We start from the raw sequence: 26,984 nt of genomic DNA, 5'->3' as shown, positions 1-26,984 counted from the left end.
GCCGGGGATGTACTGTATGGTGACTAACATAATATAATAAAAAATCATTAAAAAAATTAACATAAGCCAATATTTATAAAGTACTTAAAATAGGTCCTTGCATATAGGACAATAAATGCTTGTTAACTAAATGAATATCTTCCTAATACGAGCTGACCGATCTCCCTCAAACTAAATTAAAGTCACTTCTGCTAAATAAGAGAACACAGACATGTAAGTCTATGACTGCAGTCATCTAGAACATGATAAATAGTTAATGCTCCGTAACAGAACTTCTGGCTCTCAGGGGTTTTGTTTGCTTTACAAGGTACTTAAAGGAAATTAAATCTTTGGCCTTCACTGAATCCCCCGTCTTTGGTTTACCCTCAAGAAAGAGAAATGCAAAATAGTTGTCCTTCCCTTATACTTCCTGACATTCTGTAGTTCTTATCAGAATATAGCAAGCCATAAGTAGCTATTTGATGGTGTAAACTTTATGGGGATGCAAGCGTCATGAGAACAAGCAAAAACTTCTCACTGGTCATTGTTGTATCCAGAGAATATAGCTCAGGCGCTGGCATAAGGTAGGTGTCCCAAAAATGTTCAATGAAATAATGTGCTAATGTGGGGACGAAGGAGGTATCAGGATATTTTTGGAATCTTCCTGAATCCTCAGGAAGAAATACAGATGGGGGAGTTTGATAGACNTCAATGAAATAATGTGCTAATGTGGGGACGAAGGAGGTATCAGGATATTTTTGGAATCTTCCTGAATCCTCACATAAATACAGATGGGGGAGTTTGATAGATAACAAAACTACAACCTAAGGACAATGTTTAAAGCAACACTCAGGATAGATTTTTATTATTGTTATTATTATTTCTTGCAGCTCTTGAGGCTGCATGTCCAAGATCAGGGTGCCGGGATCATTGGGTTCTGGTTCACAGAGTGCCAGCTTTTCACTGTGTCCTCCCATGGCAGAGAGCGGAGACAGAAAGAAAACTCTCCTAGGACTCCTACAAGGGCACAGATCCCATTCGTGAGGGCTCTATGCTCATGATTTCATTGGATCCTAATTCTCTGCCAAAGGCCCCACCTCCTGTACCATGTGCATGAGGAGGGGTAGGGCTTCAACATTCGAGTTTGGGGGGGATACAATATTCAGTCCATACTAGCCCAGCAGTAATCACTGAGTAGTACCCATTGCTGTTACCATCACAGAAGAGCCAAACACGAATGCTATGCCGCTCCTGGTGAAACAGCACAGTGCCACTTACAGTCTCGCCGAAGGGGTCACCCCTGAGTCCCATTAAGCCTCTGCATCCAGCTGCCAATTTGCAGCTGAACAAAGGAATGTTGAAATTCATCGTGAATTTGCAATCATCAAAATCCAGAATGTGGGATACTGCTGATTAAATGGCCTGGTTCTTGTAAAAAGTGGAAAAGCAAGAAAAGAGAAAAGGGGGGCTGGAGGACAATCCTACGTAATAAAAGCAATTTAAAAGACATCGGTTTTTAAAATTAGACGCGTCTAAGAAAGCTCACTCAGATAAAAGCCTCAGGAAGTGCGAAGAAGTAATTACTGCCTATTACTGTTGGAGGCACAGGGCTATCATGGGGATGGGGAACATGGTAAGGCCTTTGGATGTGAGTGGAAAATTAATTATCTTATAATTCACTAAGTTATATATTTGCTTTGTGTGGTTTTCTGTACCTCGTGTTTTATTTTACAATAAAAAGGTAAAAGACTCTTTCCCAGGAGTTTGGGCAAATAGGTCACAAGAAGTCTAGAAAGGTCTAGTGATGTGTAATACCTGGTGCAGAAGCATTTCACATCATTCCCTGATGACTCTGGTTACGTCTGTATGTAGACACTGCTTTAGCTTCTGGCTCTTGTCTCCAGCCCAGCCTCTTCAGTAGATTTCACATCCCTTGGCTTAGGCAAAGGATGGAGAAAGTGTTGAGCATGCGTACTAACTCCTCCGTTGGATGCCATGTTTGGTGATGTTTTTCACTAGCAAAAAGTTTACTGAGCAGCTACTGCGGGCTGGGGCCCTGGTCTAGGTATTTAAAACAAAAAGAGGGCACTGGAAAGGTTTCTCCACCCAGACAGCATGAAGTACATTTGCAACATGAGGTTTGTCCCCCCCCCATTGCATACAAGTTAAATGGCGTTGACATGTTCCCTAATTCTCAACATGGAACCTCTTGACTTCCATGAACTTAAAAAAAAAAAAAATACTGGGGATAAAGGTCCATGAGTTTATTTTAACCTAAGAAGTCAAAAGGCAGAATGAATTCGTGCCTTGATAATGCTGAGCAAGTCTTTAGTTGACAATCAAATTGTATCTCTCTCTTTTTCTGTTTCATTTTTTTTTTGTCTTTTGCTTTTGAATAATGTTAGATATTTCAAAGTGTGATGCCGGTTATTTTTCAGTAAAAAAAGGATTATTTTGCAATACAAATACTTAATCTATGTTGCACACCTGAAACTAATATAATGCTATATGTCAGTATACGTCAATTTTTTCCTTGTAAGTAGTAAGCGTGTAAGGGTAAATTAATTTTATTCAGCAACTACATCTTCATTTTCACAGCAAGCCTTTCAGTAGTTGTTATAATCACTCCCACTTTGCAGATGTCAAAACAGAAGTTCCAATGGTTGTGATTTGCCTGAGGACATCCCCCAAATTAGGTGGTGGAGCTGAAGTTTGAGCCAAGGTTTCTGCCTCTAGGTCCCATGTTTGTCCTTCCAAACAGATCCCTAAGGGTCCGAATCGATTCCAGCATCCTTGTCTTGTGTTTACACCAGAGCTGATCGCCTTTTAAAATTCTAGTTCCTATTAAGATGCTGAAAGAAGGGGAGCTCTCTTTTTCCTTCTCATCAGCTTTTTCTCTAGCGAAGGGGGGAGGATTTAATAAACTAACACTTTTCCTTTGAATTGGTTTCTTTTACTTTAATTTCCTTTTACCTCTGAGCTTTAGACTAATTAGTGAGATGAACTCAACAGGAATTTCCAGACACCACCATCCATCTATGGCAGTTTTCCAGTTGACCGTTCAGCCCTATGAAATTCAGTATGTCAGGGCAAGTGCCTTGAAAAATGGCAGTAAGAGGAGGTGAAAATAAGGAAATGATTCAAAAGAACAGCTGATGTAGCAAGCCTTCTTGTTCCACTGTTTTATTTCCCTCAGTGCAAAAAATTAGCCATGATCAAGGTCCTTGCCTGTGTTCATCTAGGGAGCCCCTGGAGAGCAGACAGGGTTAAACTATTTACCGAGAGAACTTTTGCCTCCACTTAATGCTAAGGACAAATAAACAATCAGCTATGCAAATACCACAAGCAGGCAACTGTTAGCTACACATGTACTAATTACTCAAGTATTTACTACTGCAGCAGGCATCAGTGTGATAATTGGGCATTGTTTGGGAACATGTGAATTTGGGGATAATTTTAATCCTCCCTTTTCTAAAATCCCTTACTCTTTTAAACACACTTTATTCATGTTCTCCATGCAGAAAAATCTAAGCTATCAAAATCTAGGCTCAAGCAGAGGCAAGCAAAGCAGGAGGAAGGGGAGAAGGAGGTGATAAGAAGAAAGATAGTCTCCGACTCAACCCCATTGCCGACGGCACATTGTACAGGGATGACCTCCTGTGCCCATGGACTTGGGTGCATTTTTCCTTAGTGCATCTAAAACTGAATCAGCACTGTTCACCTACTTCTTCAGGCTCTGAATTGTTCTGAATTAATATCAGAAGCCAGAGAGGGTGCATTTCCATTCTAACTCTCCAACTTTCATCCAATTCCTCTCTGTCCTTCTTTCCTGCTAGCTCACATTATGGGTAGAATAACTCCATGACTCAAAACAAGTTTATCCTTAGGAAATTCTGGTCTGGGTGGGTTTGTTGTTGTTGTTGTTGTTGAAATTAAGTGAATTTAACTTGAGTAAGAGAAAGCTTTTTGAAAATAAATATAAAAGAACTTAGCCATGTAAAACTAGAAATGCCCAGGTTAAAATTAGCCAGTGACAGCACCTTTCTATTAAGAACTTGTCTGCCTGGGTGGCCCTGGTTCTTGGGGGGGGGGTTCCCAGGACATTACAAGGATCTACAAGGATCCGCCCATTGGGTGATGAGAAAGTTCACTCGTGAGCTGTGCTTTCTCAGTGGGAACTTCTAAATCACAATGTAAATGCTTCAGGTATTCATAGGTGATTGTTAAATGTAAAGGCAAATTCCAAGTTAGAAAGAAATACATTAGAAGTTTTGAATTTAAAAGTTAATTTACCCTTTAAGAAAACTCAGATGAGGGCTCCTGGAAGGCTCAGCCAGTTAAGCGTCCCACTCTTGGTTTTGGCTCAGCTTATGGTCTCAGGGGTCCTGAGATTGAGCCCCACACTGGGCTCTGTGCTGGGGGGGCTCTGCTTGAAGATTCTCTCGCTCTGCCTCCCCCCAACTTGCACACTTGTGTGCAGGCGTTCTTGCTCTCAAATACATAAACCCTTAAGAAAACTCAAATGAAAACCCTGTGCCTCTAAAGTGGTTAGTCAGCGGGAGCAGATTTCAGACCGCCTTTGGAGAAAACAACGGAAGACCTCCACTTCGATTCACTTTATACCCAACTGTTTTACCTGATATTCAAATGCATGGTCCCATATAGCGTCTGCGCCAGGGGGGTCTAAGAAGTCTTGCCAGCCAGGAAGTCTAGACTGGCTCCTCACATCATTCATGCCCAGTGAAGGGTGCACGCAAAGTCCAGAAGCAACAGGAACGCTTCGTGTGACCACTAGTGGGGGACAGTTAGAAAAATTCAGGATTAGGAGGATGAACAAAGCATCCACTATTAGACTTTAGAAAGCGATGGAGATGGTGGGTAGCTAGTTAGGATTTATGAGTCAGTGAAAGGACCAAATGACCAAAATATTCATTTTAATTAGTAAAAGAAATATGTTTTATTCATATCATGGAATCCAAAGTCATCAATTGAAAAAAAAAATAAAGAATGGCATTCCCATGACCTAGAAAGGGAGACAAATTTACTGACAAGAATATCATTTCATAGATGATTTTGAACAAGAAAAACAAATTGTAGAACAGAATGATCTCAATCGTGTGTGTGTGTATGTGTGTGTGTGTGAGGTTTTATTGTTCACACTCAAGGGAATGTAAAATCACTCTTCTGGAAAAAAAAAAATCCTCAGAGCTAATGACCATGGGTGACCATGTTGACATTAGTTGTCATGAGTGACTTCAAGTTCCAAGGGAGTCTTTCTAATGTTATTCTGTGATTTTTGATTCATATCAAATGTGGAGAATTTCAAATTATGAGTGAATGTAATCTCTTTGTTATCCTAAAATTGAGAAGATTTTTAGATTTTATGTGAGCTTACACATGTGTTTGATACAAATCAAAGTGTGTTAGCTCCACTTCTATCTTGTGCTTCCCTCTTTGGTGGACCAGTGAATAATGGAACAGTGATGATAAAATAATCACGACCACAGGAAACAAAGGCAGAGATGTTGGTCAATATGATACATCTAAAGATAAAGGCAAACCATATACTGACACAGATAATTCATTAATAGTGTCCATTCAAATTTCCATGCAGACTATGATGCCAAGGTTGTTTGTAGGAACTGTCAGGAGTTACAAAGATGACCATAATTACTGACGTTACCATGTGTCCCCATCAGCAAGATTAACTACAGGAGTCCATTCAAAAGCATGCCACGAAAATTCTTTTGCTTCCATAATTCTTGAGTCATACTTAGCAACTTGTTGTGTGTGAAGTTCTTCAATGGAGAACTGTTCATTGTATTTTTGTCAGTGAATACCTGGCTGATTGCAGAAGAGCACTTAACTTCAGTGGCTGTTGGAGATAAAAGACAGAATTCTACCCAAGAGCACTGATAGAAATCTTCCAAAAATCTATTCCCAAAATGGAAAATGGCACCCTTCATGAAGGAGTTCCACCAGCCTTCCTTTCTGACTTAGGTTGACACCACCTTCTTCTGTTTCTCTGTTTATTCCTAGAATGCAGTCCCAACAGTATGTGCAGCAGCGTCGAAAATTTGCAGCTGCCTTCCTGGCATTCATTTTCATCTTGGCGGCTGTGGGCACTGCTGAAGCGGGGAAGAAAGAGAAGCCAGGTAAGCTGTAGGGTTATGAAGGCAAGACTGTTCATGGATTAATGTCCGTCTAATCCAACTGCCTGATTTTTGTCCTCCCTCCCTGTCTCCCTCCCTCCCTCCTTTCTTCTTTCCGTCCTTCCTCCCTCCCTCTTTCCTTTCCTTTGTTCCTTCTTTAGAGGAACCTAAGTGGCATCCCCCCTATAAGTCCTAAAGTATAGATGACATGATAAGCATAATGGTCATATTTGTAGCTACTATGTACAGAACACTGATGAGCAAGCAGGTGTTGTACTTATGTTGAGTCTCTTCCTCAAAAAAGAGTCCTGCAGGGAATTTTTGCTTTATTTCATATTAACAAAGGGGGAAACTGGAGCTCAGAGCAACAGAACATCTTTTCTATGTCACTCCCAGTGTCGTAAATAGTAGGCTGTGGAGCTGGGAGTCTGTTTTTGTCTGCGATCCACCACATTTAGCTTATGCTATCCCACCTCTAAGACAGAGAAAGGAACATTGACTTGCAATGAAATGCTAATCTGACAACCATTACTTCTAATAGAACGTTGCCTTATTTTCCGTGTTTCACTGTTTTTGAACATCTGTAACAGAAGTGTTTGCTTCTAAAAGGAGATGCCATTAGATCCCTTGTACAGTTCCTAGCACAGTTCCTAGAGTTAAATTAATAGGAGTTCTGTCTCCTTCAGTTTTCCTTCTCTTGATTATTCACCCACTCAACCACTGGCTAACATGTATCAAGGGGCTGTGGTTCACTGGACGGTGAAGATAGCGGTCAAAAGCACAGACCCATCCTGCAATTACAGTACCCTGGAATGAACTTTGTTATAGGAATTTGAGTATTCCAGAGGTTGACTGTTGTTCCTTTCTTCTTCCCAGAAAAAAAAGTGAAGAAGTCGGACTGTGGAGAATGGCAATGGAGCGTGTGTGTGCCCACCAGTGGCGACTGTGGCCTGGGCACCCGGGAGGGCACCCGGACCGGAGCTGAGTGTAAGCAAACTATGAAGACCCAGAGATGTAAGATCCCCTGTAACTGGAAAAAGCAGTTTGGAGGTAAGCCCCACTGCTGCTGTCCTGCTGAGTTAATCCTCCACTCGGACAGAATGCCTGCATTCTTCCACCAAGTATCTTTTTGAGCTTGACTACCATTTATTTTAAATAAGTTGATTTTATCAGATCACAAAGGAATAGATATCTTGTCTGACCCCCTGCGTTTCTCAGCTTTGGTGCTACTACTATTTGGGGCCATGTAGTTTTTGTTAGGGGAGGGGGGCTTTGCAGGGTGTTCCACAGCGTCTCTGGCTTCTCTCCACTAGTTTCCAGGAGAACTCCCCACCTCCACCAACTGTGGCAACTAAAAATGGCTCCAGAGACAGAGAACCACTGTCATACAGATCGGGACATAAAATACAGCCTTGATCTCTCCTAAGAGTGCATTCATCTATCTTCTCTCCTCTTTCTCCTTCTTCTAGTTCTCTCCTCTTTCTCCTTCTTCTAGTTCTCAATCCTTTTTTCTTCCTTCCCCTTTCTCTTATGTATTCTCCTCCTTCTCCAGACCTCTTTCTGTGACTTTCAGGCCCCCTCTCTCTTTTGATCTTTCCCCACGATCCAGGCTGGTTAACAGATTTACTTATCAAATCCAGCGAGGCTGCTTAATAGTCACTTTTCATAGACTTTTCTCTCGCCGACTATTGTCATTCTCCTGCTGGCCTCCTCTGCCTATTTGGGAAGGAGTCCTTCAACACTTCCAACTTTGAAGCCCACAATCGAACACCCAGATTACCTGTTTCTTCCACAGTCCAGACTTTTTGTCTTTCTTAGCCGTGGTGGTACGCAATGCCCCAGATGTTCTTACTCTTGGCAGAAATGTATTCTGACCTGTAGGCCAGTGAAGAAAGACAATAAATATACACACTGTTACTTTTTCATTCTCTTTAATCTTTGGGGTTAAATTCTATAAGCATGTGGTGAAATTCAGATACATTCAGTCTTAAATTGTATATGGACCTGAAAGACCCACCTACAAATAAAAGTGTTGTATGCCTAGAATAGACAAAGAACTCTCAGAACTAAGAATCCAATTAGAAAGTGGGTAAAAGACAGGGACAGACATTTTCCCATAGATAAGATATAGGTGGCAAATAAAGACCCGAAACGGTGTTGAATATCTTTTCCCCATTAGGGAAATGGAAATGAAAACCGGTGAGATGTCACAGTACACTACATAACTATCGGAAGGACTAAAATGACAAACACCACCAAATGCTAGAGAGGAGGTAGAGAACCTAGATCGCTCATACCTTGCTGATGGAAATGTAAAATGGTACAGCCACATTAAAAAGAAGTATGGCAGGTTTTTTTTTTTTAATAAGAATAAACATCTGTTTAGCATACAACACAGTGGTTTCACTCTTGGCCATTTATCCTAGAGAAATGAAAACTTACGTTCCTCTAAAAATTTGTACACGAATAGTAGATAGCAGCTTTACTTGTAACACCCAAGAACTGGAAACCACCCAGGTATCCCTCAACTGGTGAATGGTTAAGCAATCCATGATACATACCTACCATGGAATACTACTCAGCAATAAAGAGGAACTGATTGTTGAAACACACAAGTGGATGGACCTCCAGGCAGTGATGCTGAGTGAAAAAATGCCAATCTCAAAAGGTTACATACTGTATGCATGATTCCATTTATATAACATTCTTAAAATGACAAAAATTATAGAGCTGGAGAAGAGACGAGCGATTGCCAGGGCTTAAGGAGATGGGAAGGGAGGAAGGTGCCTAGGTAAGGCTATGACAGAATTAACCCAGAGGACTCTTGTATTGGAGCTCTTCTGCACGCTGATGGTGTCTGCATTCATTATCTATAGACGTGATGACGTCGCGCAGAACTAAATGCGCACGCGCACGCCTACCACAAATGAGCGTGTGTGAAATTGGCAGAACCTGAATCACTTCTGTGGGATGGATCGCTGTGTATTTCCTGGTTGTGCTCAGGAACTCTGGTTATGCGAGATAATGACAATTGAGGGGAAATAGGGTGAAGGACATAGGGATCTCTCCATGTTATTTCTTTCAACTACATGTGACTCTACAATGACCTCACTACAAAAAGGTAAAAACAAAAGTGTGTCTACCTGTATAGAACTCCTAGAGGCGCTCAAAGATTTCTGTTTGGCCCTACCCTGCCTTTAGCGGAGTGCAAATACCAGTTCCAGGCCTGGGGAGAATGCGACCTGAATACCGCCTTGAAGACCAGAACTGGAAGTCTGAAGCGAGCCCTCCACAACGCCGACTGCCAGAAGACGGTCACCATCTCCAAGCCCTGTGGCAAGCTGACTAAGCCCAAACCTCAAGGTAGGTTCCTGTCATTATACCACAGTTTTCATGCACATATGTTGATGGGCTCATGCAGGATCTTCAGATGTGGAAATTCGAATTTTCTAGAAGGAAATCTTAGGTGAATTACCGTAAGAAAGGGACTGAACAAGCCCTGTATGTTGAGCACCACACCAGTGCTTTCCAGCAGGCAATTGATGAGTTCAAGTTAGAGTCGTCTGCACGGATGGGGTGTGGGGGCGGGGATTGGAACGGTCTCCTCGAACGAATAAACAATTTAGCAGAACAGGCCAATGAAGACAGTTGTTGTATGGGGACTGTATATTCCAAGCCCTCAACTGGGACTGCATCCTGACAAGTATGAACAAATTTATGAAGATCATGAGGCAGAACATCTAAAATCAGGTCTCTCCTAGATTATCCAACAAACAGAGTTTTTGCGAAGTCAGCTACATTACTTTACATTTTTCCTTTCTCCACTGCATAAATTGATAGGTCCTATATTTCTTTCATTCTTTCAGCCTTTATATATATATTTTTTTAGTTAGCTTTTTACCAACTACATTCATCATGGCATTTTCAAATTATGTAGAGCTGTCTATTCATTCCCAGAAAGTTACACTCCGCTCTCATGCCAGAGAAAGGGAACCAAAAACAAATATCATGGCTATGGTTTCGTAGAAATAGGATCCCAGCTGAGGGAAGACAAGGAGGTATTACACTCTTATTTCATGGGTGTTACGGGCTGAATGGAGTATCCCCCCCTTCACATGCTCATGTTCTAACCCTCAATACCTCAGAATGTGACTGTGTTGGGAGATAAGGCTTTTAAAGAGGTCATTAAAGTGAAATGAAGTCCTATGAGTGGGCCGCAATCCAATCTGGCTAGCATATAAAGAAAGGAGATTAGGACCCAGATACATGCAGAGGGAAGATCATGTGAAGCCATAGCAAGAAGATGGCCATCTACAAGCCAAGGGGACACACCTCCAAATAAATCAACCCTGCTGACAGTTGATCTTAGACTTCTAGCCTCTAGAACGCTGAGAAAATACATTTCTGTTGCTGAAGCCGCCCACTCTGTGGTACAGGGCATGGCAGCTCTTACAAATGAATACAGTGGGTCTCATGGAACTCTAAAATAGCTCCCTGGTTTTTGCTCATATTCGAGCTCTGAAATGCACCAGAAAATTCCTATTGGCCAGATTAAATATAAGGAGAAACTCAGAAAAATGAACACTGGCTGGCTTGCTGCTGATCGTGAGAAAGGACTCATTTCACAGACCTAGCTCTTCGGTCTCCGATGGAGTTATCCATGGACATGGTTACCCCCAACTACAGGGTGGCCAAATGCAGGCTAGGCCTGCAGATGGCACATCTAGGATTCAGGCTGCCCTTTCCAGATCATGGAAATCTGGTTGCAGTGTGTATTTGGAAGGCATGTTGTGGGGCCGGGATCAGTGTAGGAATGTATATGCCAACTTTATAAGTATTACTTGTGGGGAGAAAACTATGCAGATCTAATGAAAATTTGTGGCCATATCTATCCAGGGAGACATTTCCAAAACTGGAAGAACTCAGAGATAGACAGTTTTCAAATTAATTTTCAAGCCAGTCAGAGAACCAAAATACTCAGCATAAATAGGGCGTGGAAAAGAAAAGGAATTGAAGAAGTCTCCATGCTCGACCACAGTGGTTCTCAACCTGGGCTGCACGTTAGAATTTCCCATGGGAACTTCTCAAAATCCCAGTGCCCAGGCATAACCCAGACCAATTATCTCAGCCTCAGTAGCTTTGAAAATTATGATGTTCCTTAAAAGATTTCAGTATCAGCCAGAATCAAGAATTACTGTGCAAGTATGAAGCTCGTAGAGACCCCCCCACACACGTGCATACATGCATGCTTGCCCATGCATGTGTGCACACATGTGTCCACAATCTGTCTGGTTCTCTTCTGTGGGTGAGAGAAACTGCACTCTAATGAATGGGGAGGGAAAAAAAAGAGGGGGATTAGGCATTGGGTGGTGGTAGGGCTGGGTGGATACAGAGAATGTTCAAAAGTTTGGAATAAAGAGGACAAAGTGGGGACAAGATTCAGAAAGACCTTTCAGGATATTTGGTGAAGACATGAAGTGAGGATTTCTTTTGATCTGGACTGGTGGATAGTTGAGCTTTTTACATTTTTCTCAGCTGGTAATAAGTAATGAAGGTTATAAGTTTGGCTCAGGCTTTCACCTTGAAAAATGGTGGTAAAAATATTTCAAGTGGGTAAACATTCTGTCATTTGTTTCTATATCAAAAATTAAGGTATATAATGAATTGCAAATGGGATTAGCCTGAGCGAGTTCTGTATTTCACAGCACTAGGTAAAGCCCAACACTGTGTGCAAAGGTGACTCCCAAATGCAAGAACTTTCTAGAGCATGATTTCTTCTTTTTTTAAATTTTCATTCCAGTGTCGTTAACATGTAGTGTTTTATTCATTTCCAGAGTATAATATAGCAATTTAGCAATTCTGTATATTCCTCAGTGCTCATCACAAGTGTACTCTTAATCCCCTTCACTTGTGTCCCCCATTGCCCCCTCCCCTCCCCTCCGGTAACCGCCAGTTTGTTTTCTGTAGTCAAGAGTCTGTCTCTCGGTTTGCCTCTTCTTTTCCCTTTTGTTTGTTTTGTTTCTTAAATTGCAAATAAGAGTGAGATCATATGGCATTTGTCTTCCTCTGACTCATTCTTTCTAGCATTGTGCTCTAGATCCACGCGCGGCATTGCAAATGGCAAGATTTCCTCCTTTTTATGGCTGAATAATATTCTGTTGTGTATCTGTACCACATCTTCAACCATTCATCGATCGATGGACACCTGGGTTGCTTCCTTAATCTGGCTATTGTAAATCAGGCTGCAGGAAACATAGGGGTATATATATCCTTTCAAATTAGTGTTTTTGTATTTTTTGGGTAAATACCCAGTAGTGCGATTACTGAATCCTAGGGTAGTTCTATTTTTAACTTTTAGAGGAACTTCCATTCTGTTTTCCAGAGTGGCCTCACCAGTTTGCGTTTCCACCAACAGTGCACAAGGGGTCCTTTATCCCCCCTACATCCTCACCAATACTTGTTTCTGGTGTTTTTTATTTTAGCCATTCTGACAGGTATGTGAGGTGAGATCTCATTGTGGTTTTGATTTGCGTTTCCCTGATGGTGAGTGATGTTGCCCATCTTTTCATGTGTCTGTTGACCATCTGATGTCTTCTTTGGAGAAATGTCTGCTCATGTCTTCTGACCATTTTTTAATGGATTATTTGGGCTTTTGGCATTGAGTTGTAGAAGTTCTTGATATATTTTGGATACTAACCCTTCATTGGATATGTCATTTGCAGATACCTTCTGCCATTTGGTAAGTTGTCTTAATTTCATTAATTCCCTTGCTGCGCAGAATCTTTTTTATCTTGATGAAGTCCCAATAGTTTATTTTCGCTTTTGTTTCCCTTGCCTCAGAAGACATATCTAGAAAAATGTTGGTATGACTGATGTCAGAGAAATTACTGCCTGTTCTCTCTCGAACATTATTTCTAAAACCGTTCTGGAAGACATCTACTGTGCTAGAAGTTTCAGGACGGTAGGGACCTGACCTGTCCTGTTCTCTACTGTATCCCTTTTGCTTAGAACAAGGAGTAGCACATAATAGGTGCTGAATGTGTATTTAAAAATAAATACTAAAAGAAAAAAGTTTTCGCACGTTAAATTTATCATGGACTGATGGAGGGAAGCTGCAGTAAAGAAGTCATTTAAGTAATATTTTCGTACAGTTACACAATTATAAATTATTTTCCCCCTTTCTTCAGGAAAGAATAACTCATCAGGGCTACCCACTACTTTAATTCTGGAAGGAGAGAGGTAGGGAACCCACTAATTTTGAGTCGGGCACTGTGATAGGCATTCCTCCTCATTTCAGCCTCAAAGCAACACTGCACTACATTGTACTTATCTTACTTTATATTTGAGAAAGCAGAGGCCCAGAGAGGGTAAGTGACTTGCCTAACACTTCACAGCTTGTAAGTGGTGATGGAGATTCAACGTCAGACTCACACCAAAGACCCGCTGCCTTCTGCACCGCACTGCGCTGCCTTCCGGGCTTCATACGCTCATGAAACTTGGGCCACGGTACATACATTTCGATGTCTAGAACCATTAAACAGTAAAGCTTCTGGGGAACTTGCCTGTCATCTGATGTAACCCTGATGGAACAGATGAGGTCAGAGAACACCAGTGATTCTTCTAAACCCATCCTGTTGGTTAGGAGCAGAATCAGTTCCGGGTTTTCTTCTCGTTCAGTGCCATTTTCTGCCTTTTTAACCCAGACCCTGAGCTCATAGCCAGAAAGTACCTTTTCTCCTTCCATCATCATTCTTCTCATCAAACACATCATCAGGTTCTGGTCTTTTGTCTGCCTTTTTTTTTTTAATCTGTTTGTTTTATGTGCTTTTTGGTTTGATTTCTGTTCTCTTTTGTTTTGAAAAATGGTAGTGGCTTAATATGGAAGCAACATGACGTTCGGTGTGGAAAACATGCTCTTTAAATCTGAGAAGGGAACATAAAGATGTTGGTTAGGCTGTGACTACCCAGCATTAAATTAAGAAAAGCCTGGAGAATATCATTGTGACTCGATTCCTAATAAGGCCAAAGTTTAAAAGACTTGCTTGGGGGAGAGCTGGCACCTGAATTCTGGCACATAACTAACTCTCCCTCTTGCTTTAAAAATCGCCTTAAAACTCATGACACTCCAGTCCATTGGATAGAAATGGTTCTTCCTGTTGTTCTGTCAATATTGTACAAACTCCACACTCTAGCCTTGGTACAATTTCAGCAATACTAGATATCAAGTTGGAAACTCTGACCTCAAGATTCTCCTGTGTTGAAACCCCACTAAATCCAAGAAGAGGTTTTAGTCCTCTTCTTCTGTATTATATGCCCAGAAGAAGAGAGAATATTGATATTCTTATGTAGACATAAGAATTGAAAGGTGCATAACTAGAATATAGCTTTCCTGGGGATTGATCTGGAGAGGTCATTGATGGAAAGATTGTAACTGGAATTTGCTTCATTGTGGCCAGAATCTACCAGGGATAAACTGGCGAGCAATTGCATTAGACACTGGAGATTTTAACTTCTTAGGACAAGAAATTGAGAGTATTAATTACAATTATTAATTAAGAAAATCCTGTATTTGGGTTTTTAGTTGCAGCAAGGTCTACTCTAAGTAGTTAAGCAGAAAGGGCTTATTCAGGGGTATTCTATAGCTCACAGAATCTCCAGAAGGGCCAGAGGATTTGAGTTGGATCCAACAGTTTTGCAGCAGAAGGTAGCAGATCCAAGAGAAATGTCTAATCATGCCAAACGTGACTGATGGAGCAGAACCCTCCTGCTAAAATTACCCACAGTTTAGCACATATGCTAAGAATTGAACACCATACCTGTCCCCTTGAAACCAGATACTTTTGCCTCCTTTCTTGCCAAAATACCCAATTTCCCCAAATTGGGCCCTTTCTTCCTGGTTGCTGACTTCTACCCCTAAGACTCAAAGTGTGCCTGCTTGCTGGAAACTAGGTCACATATAAAATCCTGCTGCAAGGGACTCTGGGAAATGTGTCTTTAGCTTTCAGAACTGTCCCTATAAATATGAGAAGAGCTGCTGAATGGGTCTTGAGTTGATATTTAGTGAGCAGCCGGCCAGGGAGTGTGCGGGAATGCTGGAATGTACTGAAGTACCTCGCCGGACCTCATCCTTACTCCTTTTGCCTAGACGAGGCATTGATGACATTTCTTGGAGAAGTCCCCAAGAGTAATCTCCTATCGGGATAGTTCCTCCGCTGTAGGGTGAGTTAGGTATCTCCTTGTTGGAACCACCAGTTTTTTTTGTTTTTTTTTGTCGAGTCATTACAGTCCTTTCAGTTTGGAAAAAAAACAAAAAACCGTGGCGATAATTGAGCTGTGGGCAAGTGAAGAAAGTGGGAACCGTGGCCAGGCTGTGCCGACAGCGCTGCATAAATGATCAGAGCCCAGAACCCTTCAGAGGGCAAAGAGCAGGCCTCTAAGCCACAGTGTCTCTCTGCGGTCCCCTTGGAGGATGGACTCACTAGGGCATGAGAAGATGGCCAAGCTAAGTGGAGCTGGCAAGATGGCCCACCTGCGGGAGAGCCATGCCCTCCAGGCAGTCCCGTCTGTGTGAGCAGGTATGGCGCAGTGGAGCAGGCTTCTGGTAGTTACCACTGGCGTGCAGTCTAAGCTGAGGCTGCATCGGGGCTCGTGCAGAAGGCCTTTGTACGAGCTGAGATTTTCCTAGGGACTCCAGAAGATGTGGCCTAATGATTATCTTAGAACATTCTAGAATCTTGTTATTGTCAAAATGGAAATTATTAGTCGTCACTCTTTAAACAAGATACATAAATAAGGGGTATTGTGAGAGTCTGTTTGATACTGACAGGCGAGAGTGGCATTTGTGTCAGCCTCCAGGTTGGCCTGGGACAGGAAGAGGTGGGAGCACAGGAAGGCGTGTCTATGCTACGGGTGGGCCAGGGAGCCATGTTAATCCCTCCTGCTGTCCTGTCCACCCATTGATGCTCCTGGGAACCCCATTTCCTTTTACTCCTTCGCAGCTGTTTCTCAAAATGTTCCCATCTTGCTGCTCTTGTTTTTGGACAGTTGCCTAGCCCTCTCTTAGGTTTGACGATTCACCCTTGAAGATCAAAAGACCGGCAACTGTTTGAGTGCAAGACTCAGCTGTGTGCAGGACATTGGCAGCTGATTATAAATGAGAAAGGGGGTCAGTAAAGTCATATTCCCAGCATTCTCAATTCTCTCCTGCTCAGTAGATTTTGTTGTTGTTGTTGCTTCTTTTAAAGATAAAAGAAGTTCCCAACATTTCTTTCTAGACTCAGGGCTCTGCCGTCCCTTAGCAATGAGCATGGCGCTACTCTGCAGAGGCTTTTTGCTAGGCTGAGACACTCTCCATGGTGTTGAGAGGGGTGGAGGGGAGCCTGGGATGGGCTCCCTTCTGCCTGAGGCCCCGACAGGGTTGGTGGTTGCTGTCCTTGCATCTGACTGGAAAGAGAAGCCTGGGGAAGCTTGTGGGAACTTTGTCCTTCTTGGTCAGAGGGAAACCCTGGCTCAGATTGGTCTTAAGGTTTGCTTTGCTTTTATTCTGCTGTGGAAATGTCTTTCAACATGTGTATTTTATTTTCCATTCACGACACTGTAGTTGAAATGAGAAGATCTAGTTCCGCCCCTTTTTTATTAGAATAACTGTTTGTCTTCTGTAAACTGAAGTCTACGATGAATACCTCATTATTGTCAAGATGGAGTAGATATGTAAAAATGCTTGATAAATGTGCAGGATTCTTAAAACTATTTCCTTCTTTCCAAACGGAAGTCTTGAGGTGGGTGTTTCCCTCAGTAGCTTTTTAGGCAAAAGAACTATGGCGCTTACAACAGTAGGAATTACAGTTAATGTTGAGGGACTTGTATGTTGGGAGTATATTTTAGTATATTGAGTGTACACTGTGTCATCGAATAATCACAAAAACTGTGAAATACTCTCATCATTCCTAATTTTACGTATGAGGACACTGAGTCCGAGAAGGTAGACCCTTAGGTTGTAGCTAATAATACAGGTCTCTCAGTTTCTTATTGGCTTTCCATCAGCAATAGAATCAGACCCTGACCCCTTAGCAGGACACGTGGCCCCGGCATCATCAGACTGACTTCTTGCCTGGTCCTTGCTCCAGATGTTAACCCAGCCACACCACAGCCGGGAGATGGATGGCCAGGAGTTCTTACACACCTGCTTCTCTGCACCTGTCGTTCTAGAAACCTGGACTCTGTTCTCCGACATCATACATTTCATTCTGTGAAATCTAGCTTGTTCGACTGGCAAGTATTAAGTGTGCCATGTGCTAGAGAGAGTTCGCACCAGGGATAAACTGCCGACCTATATGGGCCCAGAGAGCAGCAGGAAAAGCAGCAGGATACCTCCCCCTGTGCTGCAGAGTGACAGATGCTGTGAAAGAGAATCGTACAGTCCTCTGGCACTGTTTCCAATTTATTCATTTATTTATAAAATCTGTGAGGAGCCGGCCATGGAGCAGGCAGTATGTCAGGTGCCAGTGATATTAAGCGAGTTTCCTTCCCTCTTCTGTGTTCTAGGGTATGTGTGTGGGGGGGTAGACAATAGTGACAAAAACAATTAACTAAAAAGATAACTACATATTGGAGTAAGTGGTCTTACAAACCCAAGAGCCCAGTGTTAGAGTGGCTGGGGGGCGGGGAGGGAGGCTCAGTCAGAGAAACCAGGGAAGCCTTCTCGGAGAGCAGGTTTGGAACTGGGCCTTGCCTATAGATCAGGAAGCCACACTAGTTTCTAAATGAAACAGGGCCCAGTTCAAAGTTCCTGAGGCCAAAGAGACTTTGTTTTGTTCAAGAACTAGAAGAGACCAGTGTTAAAACTTGCAAGACTTCCCTTCCCAAGCGTTAGGTTGCTGTCTTTCTGCTGGACTGGCCGCTCTGGTGAGACATCCGTTCGTTCCTCTGTAGTGAGTGTGTCTTTGCCTCTCTCAACCCTGAACCTCCTGAGGGCGGGAGCCACAGCTCATTCTCCTTCTTGGGCCCTCGTCCACGAGAGGAGTTCAGTGAATAGCACTGATGAGAACGAGTGAATGAAGGAATGAATGAAGGACGCTCCCTCCAGATTGTCCTTGTCTGGTTCAATAGGGCACATCATTCATTCTCGGGCTCCAAACCTACAGAGAAATCACTGTTGGGGCACCGTTTGCTCACCTGGAAGAAGAGTCATTTGGGTGTCTTACTCCCATCCTTATGAAAAAGGATGTGTAGTCCCCGTGGCTGGGACCAATGTGAGAACCGGGGACTATAAACATTTGCGGGGTTTACTTCGCTCTGTGTGTCAGGTTTTATCTCCCTTGGTGAATGCCGCGCTCGGAGCCTCGCTAGCTGTGCTCACACGTGACAGCTCTGTCGGACTTAGTGTGAAGGAGGCTGCGTAGTACAACAGTGTCCGCACGAATGAGGTATGGGGTTGAGGGACCTTCTTTCTTCCCCCCTGCAGCACTTGCATTTCTCCCTCCTGACTTCTGGACTGAGAATTTGCGCGTTGCCTTTTCAGTTGTAGCTCTTATCACCAGTGTTTCTGAGCCACGTAAAAGTGGCTCCTGTTGAGTATTTGTGACGTGACCAGCATCGCACTAAGCTGCTCACATGCGTCTCACTTAATCCTCACAGGAGCTCCAGCAAGATCTGTTCCCACTTTACAAACAGGGCACGAAGGTTGCAATTTGCAGAAGGTCACCCAGCCAGAGAGGGGTCAGGTTTGAACTTGAACTCAGAACAGTCCTCTTCCAGATTTCTGTCACACCAATGCTTTCCAAACGGAGGGCTCCCCAGGGCATCTCTTTGGATATTCTGAAAGAAATTAAGAATTCTGGATTGGATTTCTACAATCATCCTGAAACATTACCAGATGCATGTTCGGGGTCATTTATGGTTGAGGTGTGTTAGATCATTTTTGGCTCAAGGCTCTGTGTACTGAGTGCACTAAAACAAATAATAACCGTTCGCGCTACGTTTCTCGAGCTGGGGTCCTTTAAAGGGGCTCCGGTCCCCTAGAGTAAGAGCGGTGCAGCGTAGCCTGCAGGCCGGACCCTGAGCTCGATTCAGATCGCCGCCTGGGCGCGGCGAGAGTCATGGTGACTCTGCTGTCTCGCCAGCATCCTGGTGACCCGGCGAGACGCTCCGCGCGCACTCAGGAACTCCGGCCAGCTTGCACTGAGGGAAATCAAAGCAGGGCTGCTCAGCACAAGAGGCAAGGAAAAGAACAAAAAAGATGTTTTCTAGAGGGGTAAACACTATTTGTAGGAGAGCTCATCAGAAATGCAAAGAGCAGAAGGCAGGTAAAAATGTTCCTGGGGTCCCACTGCTCGGGCCCACAGGGGACAAGACCCAGCGCTGTTGACTGTGGGGTCACATATTCATTTGCTCTTGCAAGGCTTTCGAATATCATATTAATAGAAAAGCATATTTTCCCACCTTCACCCAGACACAGAAAAGCCCTAAATTGAGCTGCTGTGAAGGCTTCTAAGGAGGGAGAAGTCTGGGGGCACCTCTTCAAGTCTGGCCTTGGCCGCTGCTGTAGACAGAGTGCGGGGTGCGTGAGGGCGACAGGAGCGGGTGGTGGGGAAAGCCGGCAGGTGTGCATGCAGGGGAGCGGGCGGCCGCAGGAGCACATGGAGGGTCCTCAAATCCTTACACGTCCTTACATGGTGCATATTTAACATTCTGGGGGACACATTTAAGATGCAGTAAACTGACGTGTTTGCACTTCTGTCATTACTGAGGGTGCTCTGAGAGCGATACAAAAATGGAAGTGTGACATCTGATTCACTGACGTACGGGTGTGCTGACACGCGTGTAACCCAGTACCTCAGCCTGTGTGGCTTCGGCAGCAGGGATCTGTCTTCCCACAGTTCGGCAGGCTAGAAGGCGGAGATCAAGGCTCCTGCAGGGTTGATTCTTTCCGAAGGGTTTAGGGAAGGATCTGTTCAGACCTCTCTGGCTCATAGATGGCCAGCTTGTTTCTGCGTCTTCACACAGTCTTCGCTCTGTGCACGTCTGTGTTCAAATTCCCTCTTCCGCTAAGGACACCAGCCCTATTGGATGAGGGCCCACCCTGATGACCTCATTTTAACTTACCTCTATAAAGACCCTCTCCAAGTGTACTAACATTCTGAGGTATGAGGGTCAAGAATTCAGTGTGAATTTTTGAGGGGGACATAATTCAGCCCATAACAAGTGATACATAGAATCAGTTGGAACCCAAAAAAATGGTGGGGAAGCAAATAAAAAATGACTTGTGGAACTGTATCTACTAGAATTTTAAATATTCTAGACTTTAAACTTTCCCCCTTTGACATAAATCCAAATTTGATTTTCCAGTAGCACCAGTCATGTAATGTTACACATCAGGTATGATAAGAGAAGGTAATGATGTGTTAAGTGGGAACTACTTAATATACTTCATTTCTGGCTTAGGCTACCAACATAATTTATAAGATTTGATAATAAGACAGATTTTCTACCTGGGCCCTTATTCTTGCAGAAACAAGTTCTGAACATGTACATATGATAGCAGAAGTTTCATACCTTTCCTGTGCTGGGGTGGAAGAAGTCAGTGGATCTGTGTGGGGAGGTCATGGTGAAGAAGTGTGAGGGCTTCAGAGTGGTGCACAGATTGAGGAAGGGCGAGATGCTTTTGCTGAACATAGGAAACCCAACCTTAATTTCCCCTCCGTGTGTGTATGCACACACATACGCATGTCTATCACTCTGCCTAACTCCACAGAGTTCTTTAAACTTTGGATGACATGAGACTGAAGTTAGAGCCACCACCACCAGCAGGTGCGACAGTGACTGGGACGCCCACCACACATGTGCACACACACCCTAACATAGATATCAGACACATGCCTTGCACATGCAGCGTCCCTTGCATTAGCTATGTTTGATTTTAATATCAGATTCACCCCCCCAACACACACACAAAGCTTTTGTTTTCCTCCTGTAACTGTATACAAGTGAGAACACCATGGATTAAAGGACTTACAGATGAAGCACTTCTGCTCCCCTTCTTCACGGCTCTTCTCTCTTGTGTTCAGCTGTTGCAAACAAATGAACAGGTGTAGCTAATACATGAGGATACCACAGGCATGTTGATGATTTTCTACCTGGTATCACATACATATAGGTCAGGTCAGGGAGTGACCCCGACATGCTCATGACTACTGAATAAAGAGAATAAAAGGGTCCCTTTCTTGATGGGCTGGGGAGCCAATAGGTATCTCTCCTGCTTTCTTTAAAGAAAGGGGAGTGGAGAAACTGGAGGCTGAAAAGGCTATAGAGAGGAGTCTTGGGTGAAGGGAGAGAGGTGAAGGAAGTATCTACCAATACTGGGCGAGTTGCTTTGGAAAGTAATGGACATGTTTAGTGTCTTTTATTGAAGCTTCCTCTGTGGGGTCAACGAAATAATTTCCTCATCTCTTCCACTAAATGGAAAATGAGGAGATGCGGTTAAGTGCTGAGTCACCTCTCAGAGTAAGTAGGGGCAAGACTGAGGTTCCTCGTAGAGTCCAGACCTGTTAGCCTCTGTCAGACAGACGCATACTATTATCGAGCACGTACCGTCCCGTCTCCTTGACAGCAGGAAGGACAGGTTAGGAGGACAGATGGTTGAGACGGAGAGGTGGGTACTGTGCAACACAACTGATGGGTGAAAAGGAAAGTGGACGGTGAGGGAAAGAACAGGTATTAGCGTGTGGGCAGCACAGAGGAGCAGTTGGCTGTATGGATTCCATCCATAATCCTAGAAATAAATGCACTGAGTCGGTAAGAGAGGAAACGAAGCAAGTGGTATTACAAAGGAAGAAATCGAAGAAGAAATAACAGAATAATTGCACAGACATTGGACTAAACAGACCTGAGGATGATTTAAGAAAATTTGTAAAGATTATACTTTTGATTTTTGGATAGAGCATTCTTCTTATGTTGTGCAACTTAATATATGCTACCCCACTTTAAACTGAAATGTTGGGAAATTTAATGAAGGAGGCTGAGCCGTCTAGTACCTGGACTCTAGGCAGATCACTGAGTTGTATTCTCAGGATTCAACAAGCCTTATTACCAGTTCTGAGGAACAGCTAGGTGATGTGAGGATTAGGTATTTTCAGGTAAGTGGGCAGCTAATTCTTAAGCACAGGCACGTTCCTTCAAATAGGATCATGAAACAGGAAAAGGATGTTGGTGGTTTCCAGCCTTTTGGGCATATTTACATTGTAATTAGAGTGTCTGACCATGATATGATCCTTTTCCTTCACTCAGTTCTCATTATTTCTTTTTATAAAGATTTTATTAATTTGAGAGAGACAGAGATAGACAGCAGGAATGGGGAGGAGAGGGAGAAGCAGCCTCCGACTCAGGGCTCCATCCCAGGACCCCGAGCTGAAGGCAGACCCTTAACTGGCTGAGCCACCCAGGCGCCCCAGTTCTCATGATTTACTGAATGAGTCTGCAAAGGCTAGCTTCCATGGCCTCTCTGGCATGGCTCCAGCTGGCCCTGTCCTCCTGCTCTCTGAATCTACAATGTCCGTTTCTGACTGTCCATAGCCGCCTCGTATACAAATTCTACCTCTGAGAAGGTGCAAATCTTTTTTTCTCTTCAAATCAGTAATTCCTGCCCTTGGCTTAATGACCCAAAGCTACTCCGTTGGAGTGAGTAGCAAACGGAGTTGAACTCCCCTTAGTTAAAGTCCATGCTCCACTCAACCATTTCATCTCTCAATTCCCTCTTATGTTTCCTGGAGGCACAGGCAGGCCTTCTGGAAAAAAGGGAATCGAGCCAAGACGTTTTGGTAAGAAGATGAGATAAGCTTGTTCCAGAATTCTCCTCTCTTCTACCTCTTGACATAACAGCTGCCTGGAGTTCTCTGAAAACCTTTACCTTGTTACCTTTCTTCCAAGGCCCCTCCCCCAACTTTCTCTCAAATATTGAAAATGGGAGACGTTTCCTTGTACCAACTGCATGGCAGTCCTGTTCCTAAAAGGCCCTGCGACAGATGAAAAAGAGATGATGTGTGCTGTTTGATTAGTTGCCTTTTGAGAACAAGCTTGCCGGGATGTGGTTCAATATAAGACACTGCTAAGAATTTCAATGAGTACTGCCTTTCGAGAAAGAAATTTGTCAGAGCGTATCTAGAGCTTTACAAAGCCCTGCCCCTTGGTCCAGATCCTCTTCTAATCTATACTAAGCCAACCCTTTATAATACAGTGATTTTTCTACAAAACATGAATTGCATCATTATTTATGGTAACAAAAAGAACAAGCTCACTGACCAGCAAAAGAGGAAAGGTTGCAAAAGATATGGGATGGAAGGTCATACAGGAATCCTCTGTGGGCATGCCGCAAAGTATATGCAGTGGTAGGAAAATAACAAGTTTTAGTATAAAATATTTACCAACTGTCAATATATTCCTGCTAAAAGTATGCGTTACATAAATTCATTGAAAGGAAACATAAATAGAGCCCACTGTGGGAAGTGTTATCTCTTTGTATTGTGAAAATATGGGTAATTTCTGTTAACATATATCTATGTTTATTTTCTATATAAGCCTGTATTACTTTTAAAACTAGAAAAGTAATATTTTTAAGGAGAATGAACTAATGTAGAGAGGAGAAACTTTCTCTTAACTTCAGGCTAAATCTCCTATAGACATTCTAATTATTAATTCTCCCTTGGGATACTCTCTCTCTTACATCGTAGGCATCTATGATGCCATGAGAAACTAGCAAGGAGAGAAGTAGGCATTGGGGTCATAAAAGTAGCTGCCACAGACCCATGACTCTTAAGAGATACTTTTACTTTACAATTTTGAAAGACTCTCACAGCAAGCAGTCTTGAAATCTTGTAAACTCTGTGAAAGCAGAATTTTGTCTTGTTTTATCCCAGCATCTAGAACAGGGCCAGGTATATAGTGGATATAAGGTTATATTTGCTAAATGAATAAATGAATGTTTTTTGAACAGTAGTGGTCAAATAGGATATTAGAGGTTGTACTCACACGATATTCATGATGGCCTCTGAGGAGGACAGGCTAGGTGTTGTTATCCCCAGTTTACAGGAAACAGAGGCAACATGACCAGTTTGCCCAACATCGCAGAGCTGGTAAATGGAAGATCTGGATTAGAATCAATTATTTGAGGACTTGGTTCTTGGTATGATTTTAGCAGAATTTCACTGTTTCTTCATTGTCCTAAAGATTTTGTTTTCTAATCAGAATTTTTAAGATGTATAGTTCAGAATTTATTGTAGGATGACTCCTGTTAATTCCCGTGCTTTCTCACGGCCTCTCTTCTCCCCCATCAGAACTTGCTATGTGTCACAAGCATTTTCTTGGCTAAATGTTGAGTTTTCTAAATAGAATACAGTCAAGATGGCCTTCCAGGTGAGTCATAGCAGCAGGAGAAGCCTGCATCCTTTCTAGAGTATTTCTTCTGAAGAAAGTCTTAGGACTTTCTTAAAGAAACAACCTGTTTGACATACCAGCGAGAACAATGCATACCATCCTCCGTCACCTCGAAACTGGCCAAAGAAGGAATGAAAGTTTAGAACCCCAGGAAGTTAAAACACCCCGAGAGCACCACTGTGAGCGTTCAGTGCAGGGATGTCCTGGTAGGGATCATCCAAGGGAACAAAACAAGTCACTTTTCAGGCAGGTGCGCTTGGTGCTCACGTTTCAACAATGGCTCCCATCCTGTTTGCACCCATGTGGGCTTCACAGCCTCAGTGTCTGTGGGGAAGAGTGACATGGAGCCTGGGGTGTTATTTCATGTGTGGCATGTGTGTACTTCCTTGCCTTGCCTTGGCTCTTTTCACTGTGAACTAAGGCGCCCTAGTGTCTGACATCAGGATACTGATCACAGTGGCTCTTGAACCCCGTGAAGAGTAGCCGCTACGGGACCCTATTACAAAGCGCTTGCTTTACGCCTGTAGAGCCCCGCTCTGAGCCAATTCGTGACCCTCATGCTCACAGATCTCACTGTAACCTTGACAGGCTACTAACATGGGACATAACTTTTATTCAGAGTTAATTCCATTTTCTATTTTAAAGACAAGAAAAAGGGTTGAGAAATTTGGTAACATTCATTTATATATGTTTGTACTTTTTTTCTTCATAAAATATCTTTAAAGAAGTACTGAAATACTGCAAGATTTTGACTGAATTTATACTCCTTAATGTCTTATATACTAATGAATTGACTCTTTGTTTCCCATCCAAGTGTTCATTTCTTCACTTTTATGCAATAAGTATTTCATGAGCACTTATGTGCCAGGCACTAACGACACAGATGTAAATGATAGATACAGTCTTCTGCCCTCACAGAAAGGGGGAAATGTCTGTTAATTAGGTATGCAATTAGAATTGAACTATTAATTTTGTAAGAGCAATGAGAGGCACATGGAGGGATCTAACTGTGGGTGGAATCTGCTTAGTTTGGGAGTTCTGAGAAGGCTGCCTTGAAGTGAAATTGAAACGAAGGTTTCAAGAATGAACAGGTGGTAGGAGGAAAAATGGGAGGAGAGAATGCAGTGTGTAATGGCTGAGGTGAAAGTAAGCAAGGAAACCTCCAGGAACCGCCATCAGGAAGCGGAGGGCATGGTGAGTCAGTGAGGCAGGGATTCTGGCCATGCTGGAGATTTAGGTACTTCACTGAAGAGCTGCCGATCAGCTGCTATGCGCTAGGCACCGGGCTAGGGGCCCGGGAAGTCGCAGTGAGCTGGGATTGTGCCATCACACAGCTGAACGCTTAGGGGCAGTTACAGTCCTAACAGAGCTCTGAGAGAAGAGATCAAGAGACAAGGCTTCTAACTCAGACCAAGCAGTGAACAAACCAGAAGTTGGTGTCAACACTGGTACCTGAAGGATGGCTGGAATTAACAAGATGGAGGTGGTGGCGGAAGAGCTGAGCCGATGGAATGAAAAATGGCTTTGACGGCCAAAGACTAAGAGAGAAAAAGAATGATGTGCTCTAGGAACTGAATAGGCCTCAGCGTAGAGACTCAAGCCAAGGGAGGGGATCTGAATGATGGCCGAGAGATGAGTACAAAGTTAAGACCGACTGCAGTTACTAGAGAGGGGATGAGCAATGGGGGCAGGGCTGTGTTGTGGGAGGAGGTCAGAGAATGGTCTACTCCTCTGATTCTGCAGCTGGATCACTGCGGACCTTGAGGAATGACTGACAGATAACTCTTCTGGACTCAGTATCTTCAGCAGCTACATAGGGCAGTTGGACTAGGTTCTTTCCAGATTGTAGATTCCATGATATTATTTAAAAACTCTCATGTAGAGGGGCGCCTGGATGGCTCTGTTAGTTAAGCTCTGTTAGTTAGTTCAGCTCAGGTCGTGATCCCAGGACGAAGCCCCTCATCTGGCTTCCTGCTCAGCCAGGAGCCTGCTTCTCCCTCTGCCTCTGCCCCTCCCCTGCTTGTGTGCTTGCTCTAATAAATACACAAGTCAAAATATAAAAAAACCCCAAACCCTCATGTAGAGTGGGTAAAACCTGAGAGGCTGTTCCTGTTTTTGAGGCCACAGAGATAAGTAGTGACAACATTCATTCAGTGTGTCAGTAAAATGTACCTAAGTCGCCAAAAAAACTGCTTTTGTTTGGAAGCAATATTACCAACCCAAGTTTCTTTCTTATTCTCAAAAATTTTAATCCTTTTTTATGTGAGAAACCAAATTGACCTTATGCAAATAGAAATTCATCCTTCTTTCCACTACTTTCTACTAAAGTCTCCTCATTTTTCTATGTAGATTTGAACCCAGAGTGGACTTAAGGTCTGCAGTGTGTCAGAAGAATGCCCTGAAGACTTGCCAGTAGTGTCAAAAAAC

General features: G+C 43.2%; 1 protein-coding gene across 2 annotated transcripts in view; it reads left to right on the top strand.

The window, feature by feature from the left end:
* Positions 1 to 26,984, top strand: part of PTN (pleiotrophin) — a 117,644-nt gene that overhangs the window by 87,993 nt on the left and 2,667 nt on the right. For both annotated transcript variants that reach the window (XM_019794094.2, XM_011218346.3), the window contains exons 2-4: positions 6,019 to 6,134; positions 7,008 to 7,181; positions 9,333 to 9,494. In XM_019794094.2, the coding sequence (XP_019649653.1) occupies positions 6,020 to 6,134; positions 7,008 to 7,181; positions 9,333 to 9,494 (451 nt within the window). In that variant the 5' untranslated portion in view covers position 6,019. The remainder of the gene's footprint in view (positions 1 to 6,018; positions 6,135 to 7,007; positions 7,182 to 9,332; positions 9,495 to 26,984) is intronic.

This window comes from Ailuropoda melanoleuca, chromosome 1 (genome assembly GCF_002007445.2).
Source record: "Ailuropoda melanoleuca isolate Jingjing chromosome 1, ASM200744v2, whole genome shotgun sequence".
Taxonomy (NCBI): Eukaryota; Metazoa; Chordata; class Mammalia; order Carnivora; family Ursidae; genus Ailuropoda; species Ailuropoda melanoleuca.
Note: the sequence above shows the minus strand (reverse complement) of the source record. Positions and strands in the feature narration are given on the sequence as shown.